General features: G+C 31.7%; 3 protein-coding genes across 5 annotated transcripts; 1 reads left to right on the forward strand and 2 right to left on the reverse strand.

Moving 5' to 3' along the window:
* On the reverse strand, positions 499-5,224 carry LOC109343182 (maf-like protein DDB_G0281937). Of its 3 annotated transcripts, XM_019581368.1 has the most exons (10): positions 5,047-5,224; positions 4,901-4,972; positions 4,566-4,640; positions 3,489-3,572; positions 2,716-2,796; positions 2,155-2,224; positions 1,944-2,035; positions 1,669-1,710; positions 1,454-1,534; positions 499-901 (listed from the first exon to the last, which is right to left on the reverse strand). In XM_019581368.1, exons 1-10 carry the CDS (start codon positions 5,071-5,073, stop codon positions 830-832), a joined length of 696 nt encoding a protein of 231 aa, XP_019436913.1. In that variant the 5' UTR covers positions 5,074-5,224; the 3' UTR covers positions 499-829. The 3 variants fall into 3 exon arrangements, with proteins under 3 accessions (XP_019436913.1, XP_019436915.1, XP_019436914.1); XM_019581370.1 differs by lacking the exon at positions 3,489-3,572 and having other exon boundaries at positions 5,047-5,222; XM_019581369.1 differs by lacking the exon at positions 2,716-2,796 and having other exon boundaries at positions 5,047-5,222.
* Positions 9,063-10,243, reverse strand: LOC109343184 (protein RADIALIS-like 4). Its single transcript, XM_019581371.1, has 2 exons — positions 9,857-10,243; positions 9,063-9,418 (listed from the first exon to the last, which is right to left on the reverse strand). The coding sequence occupies exons 1-2, from the start codon at positions 10,123-10,125 to the stop codon at positions 9,394-9,396; spliced, it is 294 nt and encodes a 97-aa protein (XP_019436916.1). The 5' UTR covers positions 10,126-10,243; the 3' UTR covers positions 9,063-9,393.
* Positions 23,318-25,828, forward strand: LOC109343185 (subtilisin-like protease SBT1.7). The gene has a single exon (XM_019581372.1). The coding sequence runs from the start codon at positions 23,364-23,366 to the stop codon at positions 25,668-25,670; it is 2,307 nt and encodes a 768-aa protein (XP_019436917.1). The 5' UTR covers positions 23,318-23,363; the 3' UTR covers positions 25,671-25,828.

Here is a 26,169-nt window from a genome sequence, read left to right on the forward strand (position 1 = left end):
ACTAGCAATGGTTATATCTGGGAATGAGCATATATATATATATAGACATTCTTATCATGAAATGGGTCATGAAGATGTTTGGCTAACACAACGCTGATTAAGTACATGGAATAAATTTTGTGTGCTATTGGAGATTGAATAATCTAAAGAATTAAATATATCGTCTAGACTATCACAGAAGAAATGTATACTATATAAAATTAAATTAAATTGTGTATAAGAATGGTATTGCTCTTCATTTTTTAATATAAAAACAATTCGCCTTTATTTACACAACTCAAACTCTAGATGCACTTTCTAACCTGAAATTTTGTACATCTATTATACTCGTCCTTTTCAAGGAGAAAACTACCAGCAACTGATCCATGTTGTCATTATTTTAGTATAACATTATTTCCAACAAGAAAAAAAGCTTCCTATAAAGCAAGGTTGTGTATAGGATAAGTAACCAATGATTTAATCTAATGCACTAAAAAAATTAAAACCTTAACCCACTAATAATTTATGGGTAAGTAGTAGGTACACTTTATTTGCTCACTTTTCATTACAACAAACCAACTGCTCTTAGTTCTGTATGTTTCTTGGTATATCTAATTCTTTATCTAATATACCAACAGAGTGAACAGACTAATGTTACTAATAAAATATGGGGAAAACGCATAAACTCAATCAGAACGCCCAATAAAAGGTTCAGACATATATGGTACAGCTTCGGCAGAAACATATCTGTTACTAGAAGAAGCTGAAATGTGTGTAGATAAATGTAGAGAATGAATGTCGCGAACTAGACCGTTACCAGGCAATCCTACAAGGTGGAATGGAACTCATGCTACATGGCATCCTTTAAGAGTTTTTCAGTAAGAGCTTTGGGAAGTCCCATCACGCTATCGGTTGTTCCTACCTGCAAATTTACAATCATTTAGAGTTCTTCTAGGGTCAATACTTAATACGAAGTAGTAAGTAGAGAATGCCCACAATTTGGGTCCCAGCAAGAAACCAAGCAGTGCAGCCATCAGGACTTTAGTATCGATGACTTAAACTATCAATTCAAGCAAAAATAGAACCACTGGGATTTCAGAACAGGATAATCAATATGCAGATTTACCATACTATCAGAGACATAGATGTAACATAACTTTGCACAGTTTGAATGGTAAAGAAATCCAAGGCTAAACTAGCTATATGGTGTATAGACTTTTAAGTCAGTTTTCCAGCCCTTCGCTCCCCTCGTCATTCTCTAAGTAGGTGAAATTTAGTCAATTAATGATTCATTTTCAATAATAATAAAGTTCCAACTTCCAACTGACGAACAATGGAAAATTTGCTGCTTTATATATAGAAAACTTAATTGCTTAGTATGAGCCCAACAGAGGCATTCATTAGACCAGATATTGAGTCTGACTTGTCCCTCAAAAATGATACATCAAAAGTATAAAAGAGGAGGGCAACAAACCACTTCTTTGACAAATGGCAATATCAAAGGATGCTCTATTATCAGCCCCCCAGCAACATTGAGCGTAATTCCCTCATCAACCTAAAGAACAAGAAAAGGAAGAAAAAAACATATCAACTACCCAATTGAAACAATTGAAGAGAGTTCCCACCATAAACACTGCATGTACAAGAAAGTAAAGAATCATAAAAAATCAATTAACAAACAACACATACCAGCTTCTCAATGGTTTCATCAGGTATTTCATTGAAATAGATCTGTAAAACATCACAAGGTAAAATCAATCTCCATACTTTGAGAGAGAGCAGTACAAACTTATGTGTCACCTATGAACATCATTGCGCCGACAAAAAGAACTCGAGTACCACTAGTGAACAGGTTCAACTTTCAATTTAGTAGGTTCCTCTCTTTAGTACCGTCACAGACAATGGTAACACGAATTGAGGAAAATAAATCCCTGAGAGATAGAGAAGGTAAGAGCAAATAATACCTCCACACGATCCCATTCTCCTTTTCTCAATCCTGTTTTGAGGTTTGTAACTAGCACAGATCCCACAGTTGCAGCATGCCTTCCAGAATAATCTGAAATTATGTAAACATCCATTGAATCTCAATATATAGGAGGTGCTTGGAAGTTTACAAGATACCCATAGAGAAATCCTTTGTTTACTTGATAAAAGAAAGAAATATAACTTGCATACCTTTCAAGAATTGTTGAGCTTCTTCTTTGCTAGATGGCTTTTCCCTAACTACACCTCCATAGACCACCACCTGCAAATCATTTGACATTGAATGTAAGGCAAAAGTAAACTTATGCAAAGAAAGGGGAAAACTTGACGATTTCTTTGATGCAAATTATTCTTGTCACCATAAAGCCATTTATTCATGAGGATATTGAGCACAGATATGCAAGTTAGGGTATAAAGAGACATGTGGTTGTTTATATTTTCAACTGCATCACCAGAACATCAATTTATTTGAACACTGACCATATTTAGGCTAATAATAAGCACTAGTCAATCCCAGTCCACGAATCCAAAACTTCATATTAACATCATCCATAAGAAGCAGAGAGCGAGATAGATCAAATGTTAGGAATCAAGCAAACAAAGCCATAAGCAGCTAATCATTTTTTATGATACTATGATAGTACAATTGAATTCTGATTTCTCCTTCGAACTAAATTTCTCAAGGATGTTCTTTTTGCTTATGCAGTGATATGCAGAAAATAAATATTCAGAAGAATATGTTATGATATATACTTGGTCACAAGTAATTAATAATGTTGGCTCAGCCTCCTTTAAGTAGTCATCAACATGGAGCCTTTGTACGATGGCTTCTGCCTAAGGAAAAAATTCAGAGCAGCTAAAGTAAGTACCTGAGCATCAGCAGAACAACTACAAGTGGACAGCAGTATTTATAAACTATGAATAATTAGATGACATCACCATTCACCAGGTATAGCTTCAACAAGAGAAAGACACAAATTCAACCCATGAAAAAAATAGAAAAAATAAACCCCAAAATCAAAATTTTGAGCAGCATGATACACAAGGATTTAATACATAGTTATTGCTCTCAAATGATTTTATAATGAGCAAGTACTCCTAACACAAACATTTCTTAAGGTAAATGGAAGCATATGGTATCAACCCAAATATTAGGAAATAAACACCGTAAATCTTATACTTTGCATTCAATTATCAAGACCTCCATTGCAATACTCATTTAAAATGTTAGAAAGATATACATTACTCAATTTCAATTGTCCCCGTCAGACATATGCATGAAAAGTGAAAAAAAGCAGGGATAAGATAAAACCATAGTATTTACTTATACATGAAAAGGGAATACAATGCTTATATCTCTGAGTGTTTGCAAGAATGGTCAAAGAGGCAATATTTATAATCTAGAAACTGGAGTACACTACATCCTCAACAAAAGAAGTTACATATCCTCAATTAATAAATGGCCTTAGGTGACAACCAACCTAACAACAACCAGCAACAATTAACTAAGGGTTGGCAAGACATACTGTATCTGCTGCAATCAAAATTGTTGGTTCATCGACCCCCTCTCGTTTACTGGTAGTTTGAAGTTTTGATATGACGGCATTAGCCTGACATGTAATTCACATCCAAAATCAGAGGACAATTGATCCTAACACTCCCCTTCCATTAAGAAAAGGGGAAACAAGACAGAGGAAGCACCAAAGCCAGTAACATCAGAAATTCAGAAAGCAGTTATAGCACATCCTCTAAAGGTCCCTAGCCTCGACTCCTCGACTCCATCTAGTAGAACTACAGCCCAAGTATCTATTATCTGATCAAATCTAATGTAACACAGAACTAGAACGAGGTTGCTTTGCTGGTTGTTCTATAATGACTATGACTTCCATATTTTTTGGTTTGAAACCATCAAAAAATAAGCAAATTAAGCAATATCATCAAGTTCATTTTGGGTATGTTTAGAAGAGAGGCTTTTGGAGGGAAATGAAAGGACCGACTTACTGTCACTTCTTTTCTTTTTTTTACCGAGACCCAATACCCTTATCCCTTGGTATCTGGAAATAACTTTGGACTTCAACTAATCTGTCGAACTGGGAAAAATCGTTTAAGGGGGCAAAGCTCTTCCAGCGCCTATTTTTCTATTTATAAGACTTGAACATGGAAGCTTACTTAAGGAGCTACTTGTTGCTCAGACCAACCAGCGTTGAGTAAATATTCTCAATATTTTTTATTTTTAATCAAAAAAATGAGTTCAATTTTGATACAATGTCGGTATAAAGTTTTTAACACTATGGTCAATAATACATCACCACATGTGTGACTTTTAAGATAATTATTATCAGAGTCAGAATATTTTTACTGATGTAGCAATGCTTGATTCTTTGATACTGTAAAAACAATATTATTTACACCAAGTCACCACCTTTTCATCACAATGAAATCCATAAAAGATTATCATATAACCTCCAATCGTCCTTCCTTCATCTCAATTCATAAAATGAAAATAAGACTTCCCTTTCTTTTCTCTCCAAAACCTCAATTCAAACATAATCTTAAAGAAGAAGAAAAAACAAAAATGATTAAGAACTATAATATTTACAAACCTTGGCTTCAGCTAGAGCCATAACTAACTCTTCTGGAGTTTCCTTCCTGATGCTCTTCTCATCAATATCAGCAGTCTACATCATGAAATAATAATATTAAAGATTAGAAAACAACATTTCAAGGAAAAAAAATGTATACACGGACAGTAAGAGTTTTATATAATGTAGTCCATCATTCAACATTCATTTTTAATCATCATCGACTCTTAAAAAAACTAATATGAATGAATAGTGGATGATGTACTGTGTATATGTGTATAAATCTTAACGATGACACTGTATAAATATTACAGTCTTCTAACAAACTAACAACATTTCGGATCATAATATCGTACCACTATGGTGAATTGGTATCCCATTTCGGACAATATTTTGCGGCGTGCTACTGAGGAAGATCCCAATATAATCTGCAAATAGTAAATTGAGGAATCATGTGAGTAACTGAACTAAAAATGGAACCCTAAATTCAAAAGAGAAGTACCTTGTAGGAAGAAGTGTTGGCTTCCATTGAAAGATGGAAAGAGTAACGAAATAGAAGAAAGGAAATGGCGGGAACAAATGCAAATGGAAGCAAAGTTACAACAACGAGTTGAGAAATTCAAATAAAATTCAGTTTAGAAAATTGAACCTTGCGTTAGATAACATGGCATATATGGTTATGTGATACTGTTCAGAGATTGGAGCTCTGTTTCTGAACTTTTCCTGGGCCGGTGAATGCTAAATGGGCTGTGTTGGACTTGGAATTTCCAACTTTTTTTTTATAGATGTTGCTGATTTTTTAGTTTATACCCTTTCTAATTTAATTTTTTTTTTAATTTAACTTCTAAAAATACAATACCTAAGAGGAAAGTGTTACAAAATAATAAAAGTAAATTATTTAAGTAACATGAATTCTATCATTTTATTTAGGGAAAATTCACAAAACCTCCTTCAATTGTATGTATTTTGTAAGTACACAGTGTAAACTATTTTTTCTTTATAATTACTCCTTAATTTTAACAATTGGTAAAATTAGTCATACATACATACAATTTTAAATTACTAACAATGAAATTTACACATTATAATGTTTTTTTCTTTTCTTTTTACTCTAGCTCATAATTATGAAAACAATATTGTATAAGTCGATTCAACCAGAAAATCAATAAATTAGTCTTTGTATTGGTATCGTAAAGCAATAACATTGATTATGTAATCATATCAATCATATCGACCAAATTTATATGAAATTACAAAATTTTAATCGAAGTGCCTTAATTTTTATTAGAGATTTGTGATAATTCATTCAGCTTGTTAGTTAGAAGGAAAGTTAGTTTGTTTCTACTTGTATGTCAAGTTAGTTAAAGATTAGTTGATATAAACATCATGTAATTGAAGTTTGCTATCAATTGAATTGAATACAAGTTTATCTCTACTCTTCATATACTCTTTCTCTGTTTTCCTTCTAATTTTTCTGCTGCCAATACACTGATGCATTGTGTGTGCATATCAACTTCAGTTTCTTGCGTGACAAAATAAGGCAATTATGTGTATGTAAGTTGTAGTTACTTGGTTGATCACAACAATTTTTATCAAAATATTATTGCGAAGAATCAAAATACGTCAGACTATCTAACGTTACCTCACGTAAATGCTACTCTAGCATCAACTCTCGAAGTAAGTTGTAAACAAGTAAACTACCAAAATTCCAATTTTTCATATTTGTTTATGCTCCTAAAATATGGTGTATCACCAATGCATACATTTTATTTTAACAAATGATTTAAATATAAATATTTATCACATATATTAGTTTTTAACACTAATATTAATATAATATATATATTTCTAATTAAACTCATATGTATTTTAAGTAGTGAATTTTTATTTGATAGTCAATGATAGTTAACACATGAATGATGATGATTTGCTGACATGTAAAAAACACTTACATTGTCAATATATGCATATTAAATTCATATTATTTTATTTTTCTAAAAATTTTATTTTTAATTCAGTGTCACATTTTCATTGAACCGAGAGTGAGACAAGAATGAGGACATACAATCTATATCATTTCATGACCAGGACCACCAAAATATTTATATTACCATTCTTATTTCTTCTTTGCCCAACTCTTACACTCCATTTGGTATAGGTAACTTTGAGTGGAAAGTAGGGGTGGCAATATGGGCTTGGCCAGACGGGCCAGCCCGTTCGGATGGCTATTTTTAGCGGGCCGGGCTGAGGATTTTAGCCCAAAAACCCATATTCAGCCCGTTTTAGTAGCCCGTTTTTTAGACGGGCCGGGTCGGGCTGGCCCGACGGGCCATTGTTGAAAAATAAAAAAAACTAAAGTGTGTGACATTGTGTTGTGCGAGGGGCGTGACAACTGGTTTCTTCTTTAGAATTTACAAGTTTTAAGCTAAGATGTTATATTGTTATTATAATATTGTAGACTTATGTTTGTTATTTTTTATTTTAAAAGACATTTATCAAGTTTGTTGATTATTTTTTGTCTAAAAGTTTTAATTATGTACATTTTGGAGGGAAAACGGGCTAGCCCGTCAGCCTGCCAGTCCTGCAAAATATGGGTCGGACTGACATTTTGAGCCCTTTTAACAATACAGGTCGGGCCGGGCCAGCCCTTATTTTGGCGGGCCAATGGCGGGCTGGGCCGGCCCGGCCCACATTGCCACCCCTAGTGGAAAAAAAGAAGAGAGAGATTGGATACAGATTCTTCCTCTCCCTCCTTTGGTCGAGGAAAGAAAGAGAAAAATATATGGGTCCCACTAAAAATCTTTTCTTCTCAATTTTGAGAAGAAAGAGGGAAAAATGGCACATTTGACAAGTTTGTCTCTATATCCATTTATTAGTAACACTTAATTTTTACAATGAGGCAAAAATACTTATATAATAAGGTCTTTAAAAATTATATTCGATAGGTAGAATCTTCAAAAATTAAAATTAATAAACTTAGATATAATTTTGAGTTATTGCATATTATATATATTTGATTTAGGACACTTATTTATAAAAAGATAGAATTATTAAAAGAGATATAAAATTAATTAGTAAAATCAACACTTAAGTTTATTAAAACAAATAATATAATATATAATAAATTTAAAAATATTATTCAATAATTAATTATATTTTTACTTTCTCTTTAAAAATATTAATCAACACTTAATTATATCATAAGGAACAATATCAAATTCTACTCTAATTCTCACATTTTTCCTCCTCTCACTTTCTTTCTCATATATTTCTCTCTTCTCATTTGCATTAAACCTTGGACAACAATAACTCACCGTTGACCAACCACCACCACCCATCCACCACCACCCATCGCAACCCACCGTTGTTTCTGGCAAGTCACCATTGCCCACTGCCTCCGATCATCATTTTCAACAACCCAACTCCCTCAACCATTATCATTAGAGGTTCTGTTAGTGAGATATTCTCCATCACAAATATTTACCATATCATTTTTTTCTACTTCAATGTGTTGTGCACATACGAAAGTACATTCCATAGTTGGTTAATATACACACTAGGGAAATGGGAAAGGGGTGAAACTGGAAATGCACTATTGAGATTTGGTGGTGGGGCTGATGTTGTAGGATCGGGGAAATGGGGTAAAGAACAAAAAAGGAGTACGAGAGATATGAAGTGATATACTAACTTTACAATTTTAGAGCAATTATTTCGATTAATAGAGAAATAAGTGATTATTTTTACATATATTTTTAATAATAAAATTGTGATTTTATAGTAAACAAAAGGGTATAAATGTCAATACATGTTATCTTTTGTGTGTTATTATATGACATTTGTCTCTCCATTAATGAAAATATACTTATTAGGAGATATTCAATATTCCTACACTAATATTTATAGAAAATCACTATATTATTTATAATTTATTTGAATTATTTTTTTGAAAAGTTTATAATAATTATTTAAGTTAACATAATGTATAAAACTTATATATTTTCTTCTCGTAATTTTTTCATAAATATTAAATTTAAGGTGTTTTATTTTTCCAAACCTTCCTCCGCATATTATTGACTAATGATGAATCCTAGTAATGGTGGGTGGATTGAATTAAAATACTTCATATATTATCTTCAATAAATAACAATAAAAATTAAAAAAAATTAATTGATATGATATGTTTTGCTTTCCTCATGAAAATTTACATGACAAAATTGTGATAGCATATCTCTCTTCAACTTAAGACATATGTCGAGTAGGGATCCTCTCTATTAATGGAGAAATAAATATCACATATTAACACACAAAATACAATATCTAATAACACTTTTACTCATTTGTTTATCATAAAATTATCTTTTTACCATTGAAAATGTGAGTAAAAATAATCACTAACCCTTCATCATGTAGTGTAATTTTATTTTATATAAAGATTAAAAATCTTTTGATTATTGCTCTCTCTCCTCCTCTCACTTGGTTTTTCCGCTAGGAACTAGGAAGGTGCTCGATGACCTCTTCAAATAGCAACTTTATTCCCTATCACTTATATCCATCCAAAAGACAAATTAAAAAGAACTTGACAGAAACTAATAGCCAATGAGCATGTTTCACTTCACCATCATCCAGTTGGCATGTCCTTGAGATAATTTCTTTATTTTCTACATTTATATGAATTTTTACATGACACTGGAACTTCACAATTCACATATACATAGAACGAAAGAAAAACTGAACCAAATGACATTTGGTATTTGTTATTAAAAAACCAAACTAATGCATGCATTTGGAACTTGATTGGTAAACATTTGTCATATTTTCACACCCATTCTGGCTCTGTTGCTGTCACACTTCACTGAAGACTTAGAACCTTCATCCTGCATTATGATGAATACAATCAGACTTATTATTATCTCATAAATGATATGTCAGTGTCACATATTTAATGGTATATAGAACAAGAGAAATCTACTGCTCCAAGAGCACATTAATTTATGGTAAAATGGTTGTGTTTGTGTTGTACTAACTGATACTCGGTAGCCTCCAGCCACTTAGAAGTCTATTATTATTGGGACATAGGAATAGTCAGAGCTACAAGTGAAACATTACGTCTTAAATCAAAATCTTAATACAATAATGGTTTTATAAACATTTTTTACCTATTAAACTATTTGACTCCCCTCATATCGAATTTTAATGTGAGACTTTACACTTAATATAGTCGCAGTGTCTAATATAAATTAAAAATAGCAAACACAAATGATGTCAAATGTCAGCAACATTCACAAACAAAAGATGTTGATTTAAGTAGTAACCTTTGTTCTGCAGCAATGTAATTACAACCTTTATTGCTGCCTCCAACAGTTGAAACATTTCTATATTTGGGCAAGGGAACATGACCTTCCTCAATCTGCTTCAAATCTTCCACAAGCATCTCATAATGCATCTTCACTTCCTCCACCGTCTTACCTCCGACGGCCCTGGCCAGTTTCTGCCACCGGTCCGGCGTGTCCTTGTCATAGATGGCCAAAGCATTCTCAAACTTCTTGTTCTGCTTTGTTGTCCAACCTGAGTTTGAGGCCATTATAGCAACACTGTGTAATACTTAAAACACAATAGTGGTAATGAAATTAAACTCAATGTTAGTATGGTAGAGCTATGAGAATAAGGAGTGGCATTGATACCCTTTATATACTAGTGGAGAAAGAGTGTGTGAGTTGTAGGGTGTGTGCTTGTAGCTCATGCTAGCTGTTGCTTTCCAAGCATAATGGTGGGACAAATTGTAAAAAAAATTCCTTGAACTTTTTAGGTCATTGACATGGATAGACATCCTGTATCTTATTTTCTGTGTGTCATATTTCATGTATCGAATCAATTAGAATTTATTTTTTATTACTTTTGTTTTTAAAAATTTCTTTTATTCATATGTTAATATATCACTAACTTGAAACAGAGAATGAGATACCATTAAAAATAAATGATTCATATCCTATCGACGATAGTTTGCAAATTGGTTTAATTGGTATCAAACTGTATTATTTGATACAGACACAATCTTGTAGTCATGTTCAAGTGTAAATCACAATGATATAGTGCAGAAATAACTGAATTGCATTAAACTCCTTGGACAATATTAAATTCAAAAACATTTTTTTGTAGTTACAAAATTTTCACACCACCACTATGGCAATGTGAATCTTGCCCACAATCATAATTTAAAATGTTAGTTTAAAGATTCAAGTATTAGAAATGTTGTATTAAAAACAAATCTAAGTCATACTATTAAACTCTTTAGTGCAGCCGACTTTCCCTTAATCGAAAAAGTTATTGCATCACGTAAATGTCACTCAATTCTTCTAATTTATTTTCACATGCATGCCTTCATATTTCCTAATAAGGGGGACCTGATTTATAAAGAATTTAATAAAGAACAGAATAATGTCTCGTTGAATTGACATAAACACCAAACTGAACCTGAAATACATAAATTACAATATTAAGTTCTTATAGGCTTATGCAACATAATCAATATTTAATTACCATTGACATTGATTACAATATTATGTTAAGCACTAGGTATTTCCACACTGATTACAAAAAGTGATCTAGAAAATTTGTTGCTTGTTTAGTTTATATATAAAAAAATGTTTTTTATGAGACCTCGGATACTAGTTGTGATTAATTGTTATCTAATACTGCAACTATGAGTTGTTCACTTGATAAGATTGAATAAATAAAAAGTAATGATATTCTTAAATCAATTCTTATTTACATCTATCTTGTAATCATTATTGTTGTTTTCAAAATAAATAAATAAAATCATTTTTTGAAATACAGTTATCTTTTCTAGAGACAATCTTGTTTAAGTTTTGTAGAACCATTATGGTAAAAAAAATTGTTGGAGTAAGTGTGAAAAATTTGTTGGGGTAAGTGTGAAAAATAGAGTAAAAGAACTTTGTTGGAGTAGGATGATCATTTTCCATAAATAGACAGTGAAAACTCATTTTATGTTTGATTTATTATGATTTTTGCCTAAAGTCTGGTCTGAAATTGTAATGTTACATAGGACAGTAAATGGGTCCAGCTTCAACAACTGTACACTAGAACGTTCACGGGAGCATGGCTAATGCCACATTGCCACCATATGCATAACCATAACATTTCAAGCCATAAAGAGAATATATATATATATAAGTTGTTCCAGATTATGTTTTATATGTTTTTTCCTATTAAAAATATATCATATTAATTAAATTTTTAAATAATTTATTATTATTATTATTATTTTTAATCCATTATTATTAGTACGAGACATCGTATGAGATAGTGTGTATGGATCAGACATAAAAAGCACAAATAAAGCTCCTTCTGTGTTTGTATGGCTAAGGCACGAAAGTGGCTATAATCCATTGTGAGTCCTTGCTCATTTTCTTACTCAGCAATCTTCCAAGAAAAATGTTAAGCTGGCCGGCTGGCTGTAATTAATCCAATATTAATTTGTCCTTATCACTCATCATGCTTTTTGTACAATAATGAACCTATCAGTATTCAATGTATGAGAGGACCGGATAATATCTATGTATTATTCGTGTAAATATTTATATATAATTCATATATTATTTATCATTTATTTGTATTACTTTTTTTAAAAGTAAATTATGATAAAACATGAATAATATATGATACAATAATATTATATAAAATTCATACACTATATGTACATATATTTTTTTTTCCTCTTTCCAAAATGGTTTCAAATTTTGGACCACATTAGTTGATGTGCTACTAGTATATGATCACTGAGTAATTAAGGTGTGGTTCGAATCATAGTAATGTGAATGCATACTTTCTTTTAGAATTAGATTATTGATACTTATTGGGGACTTAAGTAGGCTCAATATATTTAGACGGTATCATTTTTAAATAAATATTAAATGATCTCATACTTTTTTATTCATGTTAAACTCTTATTTCAATTATATATCAGCTATATAATAATATAAGATACTGATCATTATAGCCAATAAATTAAAGTATTGAGGAAATTTATGCGTATAATAATAATAACTAACAGCACATCAAATTTTAAGAAGAAAAAAAGTATAACACACTTATCATATAAAGATAAAATTAATTCATTAGTAAAAGAATATTTAGACACCCGGCCCTCTGAGACACACTTGTCCCACACCCTTATACGAGGGCTATTAACACAACCGGACAGAACAAGAAAAATGAATAGGGATGGAAATTTAACACATGTTAAACATGATAAACAATAACTAATTTTTATTGTTTTACCATTATTGTTAGCCTAAATTGTACTTTAATGAAAAACTAAATATCATATATCATGCAAAAATAAACATGTCTCTTTTTCAATGAGAAACAAACACTTCATATGAATAAAACATAATAATGTGCCATAAGCACCTACTTTGGTTTTCAATGCAAAATGAGATAATACATAAATTTAGAAGGATAGTACACATAAAAAATATTACATACTAATATATTGTTAAAGGGGATAGTAGTCCTATTTTTATATGCTAGAGGTAAGCAGGACTCTGCCCCTCACCAAACTCATACTCACCCCTAATTACTAAAAATACTATTTAAAATCATTGTTACCCTATATTCTGTCCTTGATGTTTTGTCATAGTTGTTATGCATACTTCATTTATCTTTGCCATACCCTAATTACTAGGTTGTTCTTTCTCAAATAGTAACATCTTTCAACCTAATGTTCAATTCTCTTGGTAAGGTCCATCATATCAAGTTGGGCAAGTTTATTCTGTAAATGCTCTTGGTATATTGTTTGTGTCTCTCCTTCTCACACTAAATGTGTGTGAAAGAGGTCATTCAAATAATAAATGAACAAATTTATACAGGTGGTGGATTAATTCATAGAAACATATATTTCTTCATAAACCTAATCACAAAAGATGATTGTTTGTTCTCTCCCCATATCTTCTAATAAAGTGGCCTATTCTCTTGGTAAGGTCCAGTCTTCACAAGTTGAACATGTTTGTTCCCATGATATTTATATGGATTATGCTGCTTTGCTACACCAAACAAGTTTCAATCAATTCTTTATTCTAAAGTTTTAGAAAATATAACGTTCTTACTGGAATATTTGCCTAAAAAAGAATAGTATAAAGTCAAAAATCTCAAAAGAAATTCTGATGCAAACCCAGTAGTTCCTCAAAGGAACAGATAGTATCAGTAGCATCTTTTGTCATACAAAATAAGAAAAAATACGTATAAAATCTTTGATGCATGCTTTTCTTGAAAAACTAAATAGGGTTGCTAGACCCTAATGATGGTTATTTAAAATAAAATACATTTATGTCTTTATTTTCTCTATAATCAATGATATCCTCTCACCATTTTTGAAACATAATCCTCTCCAAGAAAAAAAAAATCATGTTTTATTCTTAATTTTAAGGATAAAAATGTAATTACACTTTGTTTTTCCTTTATTTTTCTCTATCACTTTCCTCTCCGGTATTTTGGCTCAATTTAATTTTGGGTAATAAACTAATCATTTTCTTTCAGGATGTGTAATTGCCCATATCAACAAGTATTATTATTAAAAATTAAACTATTAACTTTTTAATTATCTTAAAAATCCGATAAAACCTCACTCCAATAGATCAATAATTTGTCTGTAATACAATCATGTCTTTAATTCAGTCCCATTGTGCCTTTAATAAAAATAGAAGAAGTCATATCTATTTCCCAATTAAGGTTTTCATCCTCTTCGTGCTGAAACATTCTAAACTATCTTTCTAACTTTAGATTTTATGAAGGAGCATGCACACTTCAACAAGTTTTTAATACTCGTAAGTATTTTTCTCTCCACAGTATCCTCTTATCCAAGCCGAGAATATTGATATGTATGTGGGGCTAACTCTTTCAGCGGATACTCGTAAATATACATTACTATAATGTTTTAACTTTAATTTTTAAATCTTTATATTATCTATACTACTTAATGAAGGAAAAACATAAAATAACCATCCTTAATATTGTAATTTGTATTTCCATACTTTGTCCTTCACGTATTTTTATTTTCACAACAAAAATCATATAATCATATTTCAGTTTTTTATATTCTTCTACAATAACTATTTCCGTGTTATAATTTTCTCTTTCCTATTTTACACTTAATCATTTTTAATTTATATAAAAATATATATTATCATATGCAATCACCCTCACCTTACTTTGACAATTAAAATAAAGATAAATATGTATAATATAAAGTGTACCAAATAAAAATTATAATATAAAATACATTTAGAAAATATTCTGATTCACCAAAATAAAATATATAAAACTTAAATCTTTGATATCGGAAAGTAAAAATGTAGGTCAATAGACACGAAATGTCTATCATCACGCTAGTTATTATAAATGGAAATGTGACAGTAGATAGATGAATGTTAGCATTTTATATATTTACAATTAGTTGCAGTAACTTTGAAAATAGCATTTCACTACTTTAATTTAAGGTTTATAATTTTATATTAATCTTATAGTTTTTTATATTTTGAGTAATAGTCATATCATATCATGCTTTATAATTTGTAAACAAGTTTTAAAAAATTGATTTATTAACGAATAATACACGCATTTTCTTTTTAAAATGTATCACATTCTCATATTTGTATCATATCAAAATTGTGTCACATCCATTCTTCTTAATTTAGACCACAAAAATCACATAAGCTATCAATAATATGGGTCAAATCCTGCCAGACTGTAATAAATGAGTAGAATCTTATATTCTGATAAGAGCTGATAGCTAATTGATACTTCGTGTTTGAGACTAGCTGATGAAGACTCAATTATATTTGGAAGAATATCATGAGGTAGATTCTGGTTCTTCTTATAACTTTTTGGGTGTCATTTTTTCTTATATATTCTCACCAAATGGTTAGCCATGTTTGACATTAAGGCATACTTTGTTCCCTCTATGATTATGAATGTAATTTACTATTCCATGCATTATATGTATTTATAAATCAATTATGTAATTAGATAATCCCACATTTTTAGATGTTTTTTCATAGATTATTATAGGATGAATTTAATATGTATATACTGATAGTGTAACTATTTTTTACACAGTTAGTAAATCATCTATCATTTATATGTTACTTACCATTGACTCTAAAACAAAAAGTAATACAAATCAATAGTGAATGATATGACATTGTGTAGATTTTAAATATGGCAATGATACCTTTTTAACGGTGAATTGAATTAGAGTAAACCCGTATTTGATAAGGATTCAACTCTCACAAAGATATAAAAAAGAATCTCATGGCCAATGTAAGGACCCTTTTGGTGAATAAACTTTAAGTGTTCATATAGATACCTGCCTAAGCCCTCGAAATCCAATTCTTCCATTTTAATAAATTTCAGCATGAACCTTAACTAGTAACTTACAAAACTTATCAATGTCATTCATTTGAAACCAAAAGGAACATGATTCTCTCTTGGCATAAGATATCACACCTATAATGACTTCTGCGAATACAACTACCTTTGTTAATTTAGTAAGAATCGGTATGATTATTTTATGGAATATAGAAAATAATTTTTTTTAACATGAGATATTTTTTTGGTACAATAGAAATAAAGACAAAAGTTAAAGCACATGGGACAGGTCCATTTACAAGATGGCTAGAGTTATTGTGGCGGGACATTCCAAAACATAATTGTATCATGAAAGTTTAGATTGAGTTTGATCATGTAATTATTATCATGTTACCCTTTAAGGAAATATGTTTGAATTGAACATCCCAATTTCTATTAAGTAAAATACTGAAAAATATGAGATATTTGTCAAGAAGGATATTTTTATTGATATTTGGGCGTGAGGTTTTTGAGATTGGGTCTGAATAAGAGTGATTGAGAGAGTTTTAGACTGAGTGTGTTCAGCATAGAAAAAAAGGCAATTTGAAAAGTTAGAATGAAATTTATAAATCTAGACTAATTAAAATTTTCCATGATACTAATAGAAGCCCATATAAACAATTAGTTATGGGACTAAAGCAGCTAGGGCATATATTTGGGCTATCAGATTTGATTTTGGGTTAATGCATCAAGTTCATCGCATGCACAACATAAATTGAAAACTATATTTAGGGGGGAAATTGAGTTGGGTCTGAATTTTGGACCAAGAGCAACTATAAAACCCAATGTTTTCTTTAGTTCAGCATCTTCAACGACCCAAAAGAGAAATAAAGAGAAAAGGATCCCCTGGATTAAGGATCCCCTGGACTCAAAAGTCTATAAATTTAAGGAAAAGCTTGTAAAACCTACCAAAAACATTTTTTCTTAAGGGTTAGTTTGAGAGTTGAATTTTGGAGGAGAAGGAATGGAAATGGAAGGCTCGGGAGCCATGAAATACATTTGTGAGATAACTCATAAGCCTTCCATTTTTTATTCTTTCCCCTCCAAAATCCAACTCAAGTTAAATAAATTGGCACAACCATGTCATGAGATGGGTTTGTTAAATGCCTAAAATCCACAAGTTGATGCTGCAGCAGTTAGCTGAAGTTTGTGAAGATAAATTTCACATTCTCAAACGTTTCTTGTACCTCATCAACGTTAAATAATTTCTGTGTAGACATGGATTTATAAGGCATAGATGAAGGACACTGTCATAAAGATATAAGTTTGTCATTTTGCATGTGAAATGTTCTGCTTATGCTGCAACAATTTATGTGACATTTTCATTTGACAAACAAGGTTAATCCTGCAACAATGTTGAAAATAAAGTACAATAAATTAAATACATAAACAATTTCATCATTTATCTTTTTGGGGTTGTCACAACCCCTCCTCTTATCAAAACTCTGGGGTCCTTAACTTGGGTTACCCGTCACCCTCTGATTGTATCATTGGGAACTATTTTATAACATGTATCAGCACGTAAAGGGAATGTAACTGTAACTGTGTCAATAGCACAGCCTCTATGCATGTGCAAATGCTTCTTTAATTGTGTGTAGTTGATGTACTATAATCCATGCAGTTAAGTTTTTGGAGGAAAAAAAAATGAATGCACAGACATGTCAGAGTTTTTTACACTGTCAATGTATTATTCACCATTCATTTTCAATCATTATTAATTCTTAAATAAAAAGTAATACAAATCAATGAAGAATTGATAATATAATGATTGTATATAATTTTTACACTCTTAGTGCACATATATTACATTCTTAGTTTTCTAGAAATTCAATTCTAATAAGAAGGAGGTCACTTAGGGGCCTAATTATTCAACAAGAAATACTTCTATGAATGGTTCCAAATTTTTGTTCTTTTTCTGGGGTGGGGAATGTGACTTATTACCTACTTTATATGATCTGTGATTTAGTGTGCTGGTTTACTTTGTTTAGTTTTTAAACTAGTCAAGTGATAATATGAAAAGGTATACAAGGATAACAAAATTCAATTCTGGTACTCAATCAATCAGCAGATAAAGTTTATAAAGAGGTAATTTGTGGTCAGTAATTTTAATAAAAATGTAATTTTAGATTGAAAATTAATGCATTTATAAAAGAGTTTGAAATATCAGGTCATTGTCAACATATCATTTACAATTCATACTTTCCATAGTCATCAACACTTAACTTATCTTAATATATACACTTAATCAATAAATATACAAAGAATAGCACCAAAATATTGATGTTGTAAAAATGTTTTTAAGATACACCGATGTAAATAGATTCGTAGTGTATCAGGGTCAACCCATAAGGGTGTGGAGCAAGTGCCAAACACAATGCCTATATTTAATGGGCCCAAATACTTTTTTATCTATCGAACTAATTTTATTCATATATGACAACAATATCATAATATCTATTCATTTTAAAATTTGTTGTATCGTAAATTATTATTATTTTAAGCATAAAATCTTCACTACTTTGTTAATTGTAATGATCTTGTTTCATATTATCATATGATTAATGTATAACTGAAGTAAGGTGTTATATGGATGAGAAAAATAAAAACCTGTTTAACGTTCATTAAAAAGATAATCACATAAAAATATATTAGATTTAAGTCTCTTATAAATTGCAATATCGAGCATGAAAAGAAAGTGTATACTGCGTTCTCACCATTTATGTGAGATCTTTTTTGTTTAAAATATATTGTCAAAATATTACATAATTAAATTATTTGATATACTCATTTTTATTTTCTTACCACTATTTGTTTTAAGTCCTTGATTTTTTTCGAACTCTAATATTTAAGCTTCATAGGGTTAAATTAGGGGTTTGATTTTTTTCCAGGAGTGTGCTTAGTATCTATATTTTGAGAATGTAGCTAGTTACTTTGCCAAAATATACAATTCCGTTAATAGGTGATGTATGTGTGTACCTTACCTTAAAGACCATAAAGGAAAGATTAGATTCCTTTAGCCAAGAATTATATGGATTCTTTACTACAAACAATTATTAATTACTTCTTTTTTCTTGATTGCTTTTTCTTTCATTTTCTCTAGCAACTCGCCTGGTTATGAATGAAACTGGTCCAATAACCTATTGGCAATTATGGAAAGAGTTATCAGCATTGAGGAAAGGTTGAAGTGTTCACATTATTCTCATTCACTTCAGAATGATACTGACCTATAACAAATCCAGCTTGGTCAGAATTGACTCAATGTTTTGTTTAGAGAATTTGTTGTTTAACCACTTTATTGAGTTTCATGGTGTAATTTTGGAAAGTAGCAATTTCTTTAATCACGTGATATATTCAAGTGAATGGCAAATGTTAGGGGTTTCCCACAAACTAAAGAACTAAGTTTGTGGTATTTAAGGTGAGAATTTTTTATTTCTTTATACCTAATTAATATATTATCAATCATTTATTTATATTATTTTTTGAAGTGTCAATATGATTAAAAATTAATGGTAAATGATAGAATGACAGTGTATAAAACTTTTACAATGTTAGAGTATACATTTTATTCTCCTAATTTAAAGGATTGGTTCTTTGAATTGAATTTTCCTCAATGGTAAATGATAGACTGACGGTGTAAAAAAAATTAAATATTCATTATTTTTCTATTTGTAATTCAACGTAAATAATATAGAACATATCATTATTCCTTAAATCCAAAAAAGGCAATAATAGGTAAATTTACTTTGTGAGTTAATATATTGGTGAGGCATTAATTGTAGTCAACAATGCTCAATAGTTTCAAGTTGATTACTAGAAAAACAAGTTGCTTAATAAAACACAACAAACAAGTTTAATATATAGAGAAGTTAGCAAAATATTAGATTTATTAGTGTGAGATCTCGTTAGATCCTCAGCAAAACCAAAAGGTACAGAGCTTGATTTCCTGGCTATAAGTGACATTTATTGTGAGGGATAATCACACATCCTAAAATCGTAAAAAAGATTAGTTTCTTACCCAAATTGGTATTACAAAAAAAAAATAAGTAAGAAAAGTTGGATGAGAGACGTCTTTACTCTATATGATTAAGTCACTTTCTCTTTGTCTATTCAGCGATCCCTTTTCTTTATCTAGAACTTCTTGTTGTGCATCAATTACGTGTTAAACCTGGAAATCAAAAAGTACTCATTTTCAAGGTGTAAATACTATGGAATCAATTTTGTATTTCTCAACCAAAGTTTAATTTTTTTTGTTTCTCACATGTATACTCATACTGGAGGCAATTTTATTCGAGTAGTCAGGAATATCTATAGGTATGTAAGATTAACTTTTTTAGCGAATATTTTTTGTATCCACAATCCTCTAACCCGATATCTTTCTAAAGGGAAATCAAATATATACCAAATTTGTTTTCTCATATAAGAGAGTAGATCATGTTTAAATAAATTAATCGTCTATTAATTATGGGTGCACAAAATATCATTTAGTCAGAAAAAAGAATAGGAAAAGCTTCAATTATTGTAAAATAAACACAAGTTTTCTTTTATATCTCGTTCTTATGGAATAATCAGTTCATTTTTTGTTGTACAATCAAGCCACATGAAATGGATTTCATTTTCATTGGCTTAGTTATGCAAAACTGTGAAACAGAAATTTAAGAACGTTTAAGAAGGAGAAATATGAGATGTGAAGTATATCCCATATAAGGTATCGTTCGGCTCTAATTCAATGATCAGGGACGGACCCAGAAATAATTAGGCAAAAGTTATCTATTTGGTTTTGTAACCTTTTTCATCGTTTTAATCCTACTGAAAGATTTTTATTTATTTGTTTTTGGTCCAATAAGTTTTAAAATTATGTATAAGATATAATAGGTAACATTCTTGGAGTGTCAACCGGTAAGGATGGAGGGAGTATGGAGATTTTTTAATTAGTAATGAAATTATTATTAAACATGACATAAAACAATTAGGAGAGTAAGTGGTATTCTTATCTACACAATCTTATAATTAATAAAAAGATAGACAATTTGAAGGGTGTTTCATCTGATCAACAAAAAAATAAGAGAACAAAGGAAAACAGACATTGCGAAGGCTCCAAGAATTCAAAAAATAAGCTTCATCACATCATCTAGGTGAAACCTCATATTATAAAAAAAGAATTTGTTCCTATTGTGCCAAATAGTCCAAATAGTGACAACCCAGATAGCCTTCCATCAATGTTGTTTCTTGTTATCTAACCCAATGTTGATCATTATGTATAATAGAAGTTAAACTAAAACATAAATAAAGCTTTTGTCAAACAAAATAGGATATAGAACATGACAAGAACAAATGACTAGTAGATTCTTCCAACTTTACCACAAAAAGAACAAAGAGTGGTGGTATCTTGAGAACCTAATCCACCTCTAAGAGCAAAGTTCACTTTAGTTGGGATCCCATTTAAAACAATTTTTCAAACTAAGCACTTCATCTTAGTTAGAACATTATAATCCCAAATATTTTTAAAAAAAATAAGTGTGTCCTATCATTCCACCTTTTGTAGAATTTGGTAAACATCCTTAACCGTGTATTGTCCACTCTTATCATGAATCCAAGTCCAAGTATTAACAATATGTTGATTAGGCATAGAACTGTTGATGTGTCTTAGAATTTCATGATGTTCCTCTTCCTCCCAAGCGAACAAGTTCCTTCTCCATCTCAAACTCCAAGACCACACCCCATTACTCCATGCACCCAAGGAATCAATAGCTGCATCTTTATCCAAGTCACTTGAAACAATCTAGCAAATGAACTTTTGAGGTATCTCTCTCCACCCATAAATCATGGTTTAAGATTTAGGGTTTAAGGTGTATGGAATTAAATGATAAGGAAGTTAAGGGTCCAAACTTATATACCATAAAATATTAATATACTAACATTTACCTATAAAAAAAGTAATATTCTCTACAGCCTTCGAAATAAAGGTAAATTTCGCATAAATATTTATCATACATAATTAAATATATATACAAACATATTAAATAAGTGACTATAAGACAAATCAAGTTATGATTGTCTATTATCTAGCCCAAATTGAGTTATGACTATTCATTATTTGACCATAAATATTATTTGGATCTAATTTTTTAACATAAACCTAGACAAGGTAAAACCAATAATATTCTGACCCTATCATGATTGGACAAAAGTAGGTGAGCGGTAGAATTGGGTTTTAGTAGGCCCAACTCAATATCCAAAAATTAGATTGAACCTTAATTACTACAATGAGCCAAGGATACCCATTTAAGGTGGCAAAAAGCTCTTTAAACACCTACTTTTTCTATTCACATTACTGAAACTAGAGAAACTAAGTTAGAAAAACCAACTACTTGCCACTTTTATCAAGACTAGATTAAAAGAACACTTTCAATATTAGAATATGATGATGTTAAATATTAAGTCACTTATCTCCTTACCTGTCCAAATGTTTGTTGTTGCATTACCAAAATACACATACACATATATAAAGAAAAGTAGTCTCCATAAGAGAAGAAGTTCATATTACAAATAAAGAAACTAGAATTAGCTTATTCTTTTCTAAAAGGGGTACCTGAAAAATACATTTTCTTGATGATGCTCTAAGCACTCACAACAATTATTCCTCCACTTTAGTAAAACTTATCTTAATAAACTTTTTTTGGTATATAATTATTTGTTGTTTAGACTTTAGAGGACAATTCTACTACATGTCCTCATTCCCATTACTATCATAACAGTTAGGGATGAACAGAACCCGATCCTACTCACTCAACCGGTTTGACCGGATCATGATTGGACCCAAATTGGGTCGGGTCAAGAACCAAATTAGAGTTAAAAAATTAGACACAAACAATATTTAGGATCTTGTAGGAGACAATCATGGATGAGCCAAACCCGTCCCATTATCATTCACTTATCATGTTTTATGTGTTTATATTGAATTGTGTATAGAGTAATGACATCTCTTTCGTCGAAAGTATAATTAATTATCTAATTTTTCATTATGTATACATATTAACAATATATATACATATATCGTTTCGTATATCAAATTACATGCATTATATTTAAGTAGGTCTAGGGTCAAGATCGGGTTCAAAAGTTGGACCAATCGATATTAAGGGATGAGTTAACTTCAGGTCTAGGGTCGATTCTGGGTTCAAAAAACTGACCCTATCGATATTTAGGGCCGGATAAGGGACAAGCCTTACCCGGCCGGCTCAACCTGGCCTATGCTAACCCCTGAATGCAGTAATAGAATCCTTCCTCATCTACATTGTTTCAGTAGTTCCAACTTCCAAATCAACTATAAATACCTTATACCCTTCCATCACTTAAAGCACAAAAACAAGAAGGCCAAATATTCATAGGAACAATATGAAAATGCTGATTTTCAAGTTTCTTCAGGTTGTTTTGCTTCTGATTTTCTGCGGCAGATACACCATAGCAGAAAAGAAAACACAGCATGCAAAAAAAACATACATAATTCACATGGACAAGTCCACCATGCCATCAAGTTTCAGTGATCACCTCAACTGGTTTGACTCAACACTTAAATCAGTATCTGATTCTGCTGAAATGCTATACACTTATAAACATGTAGCACATGGCTTTTCGACTCGGCTAACTGCCCAAGAAGCAGAAGCACTTGAAAAGCAACCAGGAATTCTCTCAATTATTCCTGAAGTTATATACAATCTTCATACAACTAGAACACCACAGTTCCTTGGAATTGATAAAACCACCACTGTTTTACCAGACTCTGGTCAAGTGAGCCAAGTAATCATTGGAGTACTTGACACTGGTATATGGCCTGAGCTGAAAAGCTTGGATGATGCAGGACTTGGACCAGTACCTAGTACCTGGAAAGGTGTGTGTGAAAATGGCATCAACTTTAACTCATCAAATTGTAACAAAAAACTTATTGGTGCAAGATTTTTCTCCAAAGGCTATGAAGCAGCTGCTGGACCTATTGACGAGAAAAAAGAATCGAGGTCGCCGAGGGATGATGAGGGCCACGGTAGTCATACTTTAACTACAGCAGCAGGTTCTGCAGTTGCAGGAGCTAGCCTATTTGGTTTCGCTTCTGGAACAGCAAGAGGGATGGCCACACAAGCGCGTGTTGCGGCTTACAAAGTGTGTTGGCTTGTTGGTTGCCCCAGTTCTGATGTAGCTGCTGGAATTGACAAGGCCATAGAAGATGGTGTCAACATTCTTTCGATGTCTCTTGGTGGACGCATACAGGACTACTATAAAGATATCATTGCAATTAGTGCTTTCACAGCGACAGCTCATGGAATTCTCGTGTCCGTTTCTGCAGGAAATGGTGGGCCTAGTGAAGGAAGCTTGTCTAATATTGCACCATGGCTAACCACTGTGGGAGCTGGAACTATAGACCGCAATTTCCCTGCCTATGTCAGCCTTGGAAATGGGAAGACATACACCGGTGTGTCTCTTTACGCTGGCAAACCTTTATCTGATTCTCCACTGCCAGTTGTTTATTCTGGTAATGTAAGCAAATCATCTGAAGGGGAATTTTGCATCGAGGATAGTTTGATTCCTTCGGAAGTTTCGGGGAAAATTGTGATATGTGAAAGAGGAGGGATTCCTAGAGTGGAAAAGGGTTTGGTGGTGAAAAGTGCTGGAGGGCTTGGGATGATATTAGTAAACAATGAAGTGAATGGTGAAGAACTAACTTCTGATCCACATCTCCTCCCTGAAGTATCATTAGGCCTAAAATCAAGTGATGCCTTAAAGAACTATGTTTTCTCTAATCCAAAACCAACAGCTAAACTTGCTTTTGGAGGCACAAAGTTACAGGTTCAACCCTCACCGATGGTTGCGGCTTTTAGCTCCAGAGGACCGAATAGTCTTACTCCAAAGATCCTTAAACCAGACCTAATAGCTCCTGGTGTTGAAATCCTTGCCGGGTGGACCGGGACAGTTGGACCAAGTGGCTTGTCAATTGATAAAAGACATGTTAGCTTCAACATCATTTCTGGCACTTCTATGTCATGCCCTCATGTGAGTGGTTTAGCTGCTATACTTAAGGCTGCTCACCCTGAATGGAGCCCTGCTGCTATAAGGTCTGCCCTTATGACAACATCTTACACAACCTACAAAAGTGGAGAAACAATACAAGACTGTGTTGATGAAAAACCGGCTACACCGTTTGATTATGGTGCTGGACATGTGGATCCAGGTGCAGCTCTTGATCCTGGCCTTGTGTATGACGCGAATGTGGACGACTACCTTGGCTTCTTATGTGCGTCAAACTACACTTCGCGTAAAATCAAGATTGCTACAAGAATAGACTTTACTTGTGACAAAAGGAAGAAGTACAGAGTGGAAGATTTCAACTATCCATCTTTTGCTGTTGCTTTGGAAACAACTTCAGGTATAGGGGGCAGTTCTAATGCGCCAAGCACGGTACAGTATAGTAGGACTCTAACTAATGTGGGCAAGCCAGGAACATATAAAGCTTCAGTGTCGTCTCAGTCTACCTCGGTGAAGATTGTTGTTGAACCACAAACACTTAGCTTCACAGAACTTTACGAGAAGAAGAGCTACACCGTGACGTTCACCTATACTTCGTCGCCTTCCGGCACAACCAACTTTGCTCATTTGGAATGGTCAGATGGAAACCACAGAGTTGGTAGTCCAATTGCATTTAGCTGGACATGAATGTGATATCTTAAAGGCTTTAAGAAGTAGACACTGAAATACCATAAAATTGGCCTAGTGAAAGGGCTCACACATAAGTATAACTCTTTATGTATTGTCTCTATGTTTCTATATGTTTTGTGAAAAATTGGAGGAATGGTTAGTAAGGAATAATTTTTTTCATAATAATGGCTTTGAATCCCATCTCTTCCCAGCATAGCTTTTAGTCTTTACTTGTTCTAAGTAACTCATGTGATAGGAAAATTCTCATATTATTGAAAGATTACATACATCTAAATCACATTTTACCAATACATTAACCATTTTCCTTGTTAGTTACACTGTAGAGTAAAGGTTGTTAAGTATAAGAAAACTAGCAAAAACAGAAAAATTAAAAAGAAAGAACAATACCACTTGCTACACCATTTTATTTTCCTATGAAGTTACTCATGCAGAGTCTACAGCAATTTCTGACTGGATTGTTTGTTTCTAATTCAAATCTGAGATTATTGAAACTCTA

Source organism: Lupinus angustifolius, chromosome LG03 (genome assembly GCF_001865875.1).
Source record: "Lupinus angustifolius cultivar Tanjil chromosome LG03, LupAngTanjil_v1.0, whole genome shotgun sequence".
Taxonomy (NCBI): Eukaryota; Viridiplantae; Streptophyta; class Magnoliopsida; order Fabales; family Fabaceae; genus Lupinus; species Lupinus angustifolius.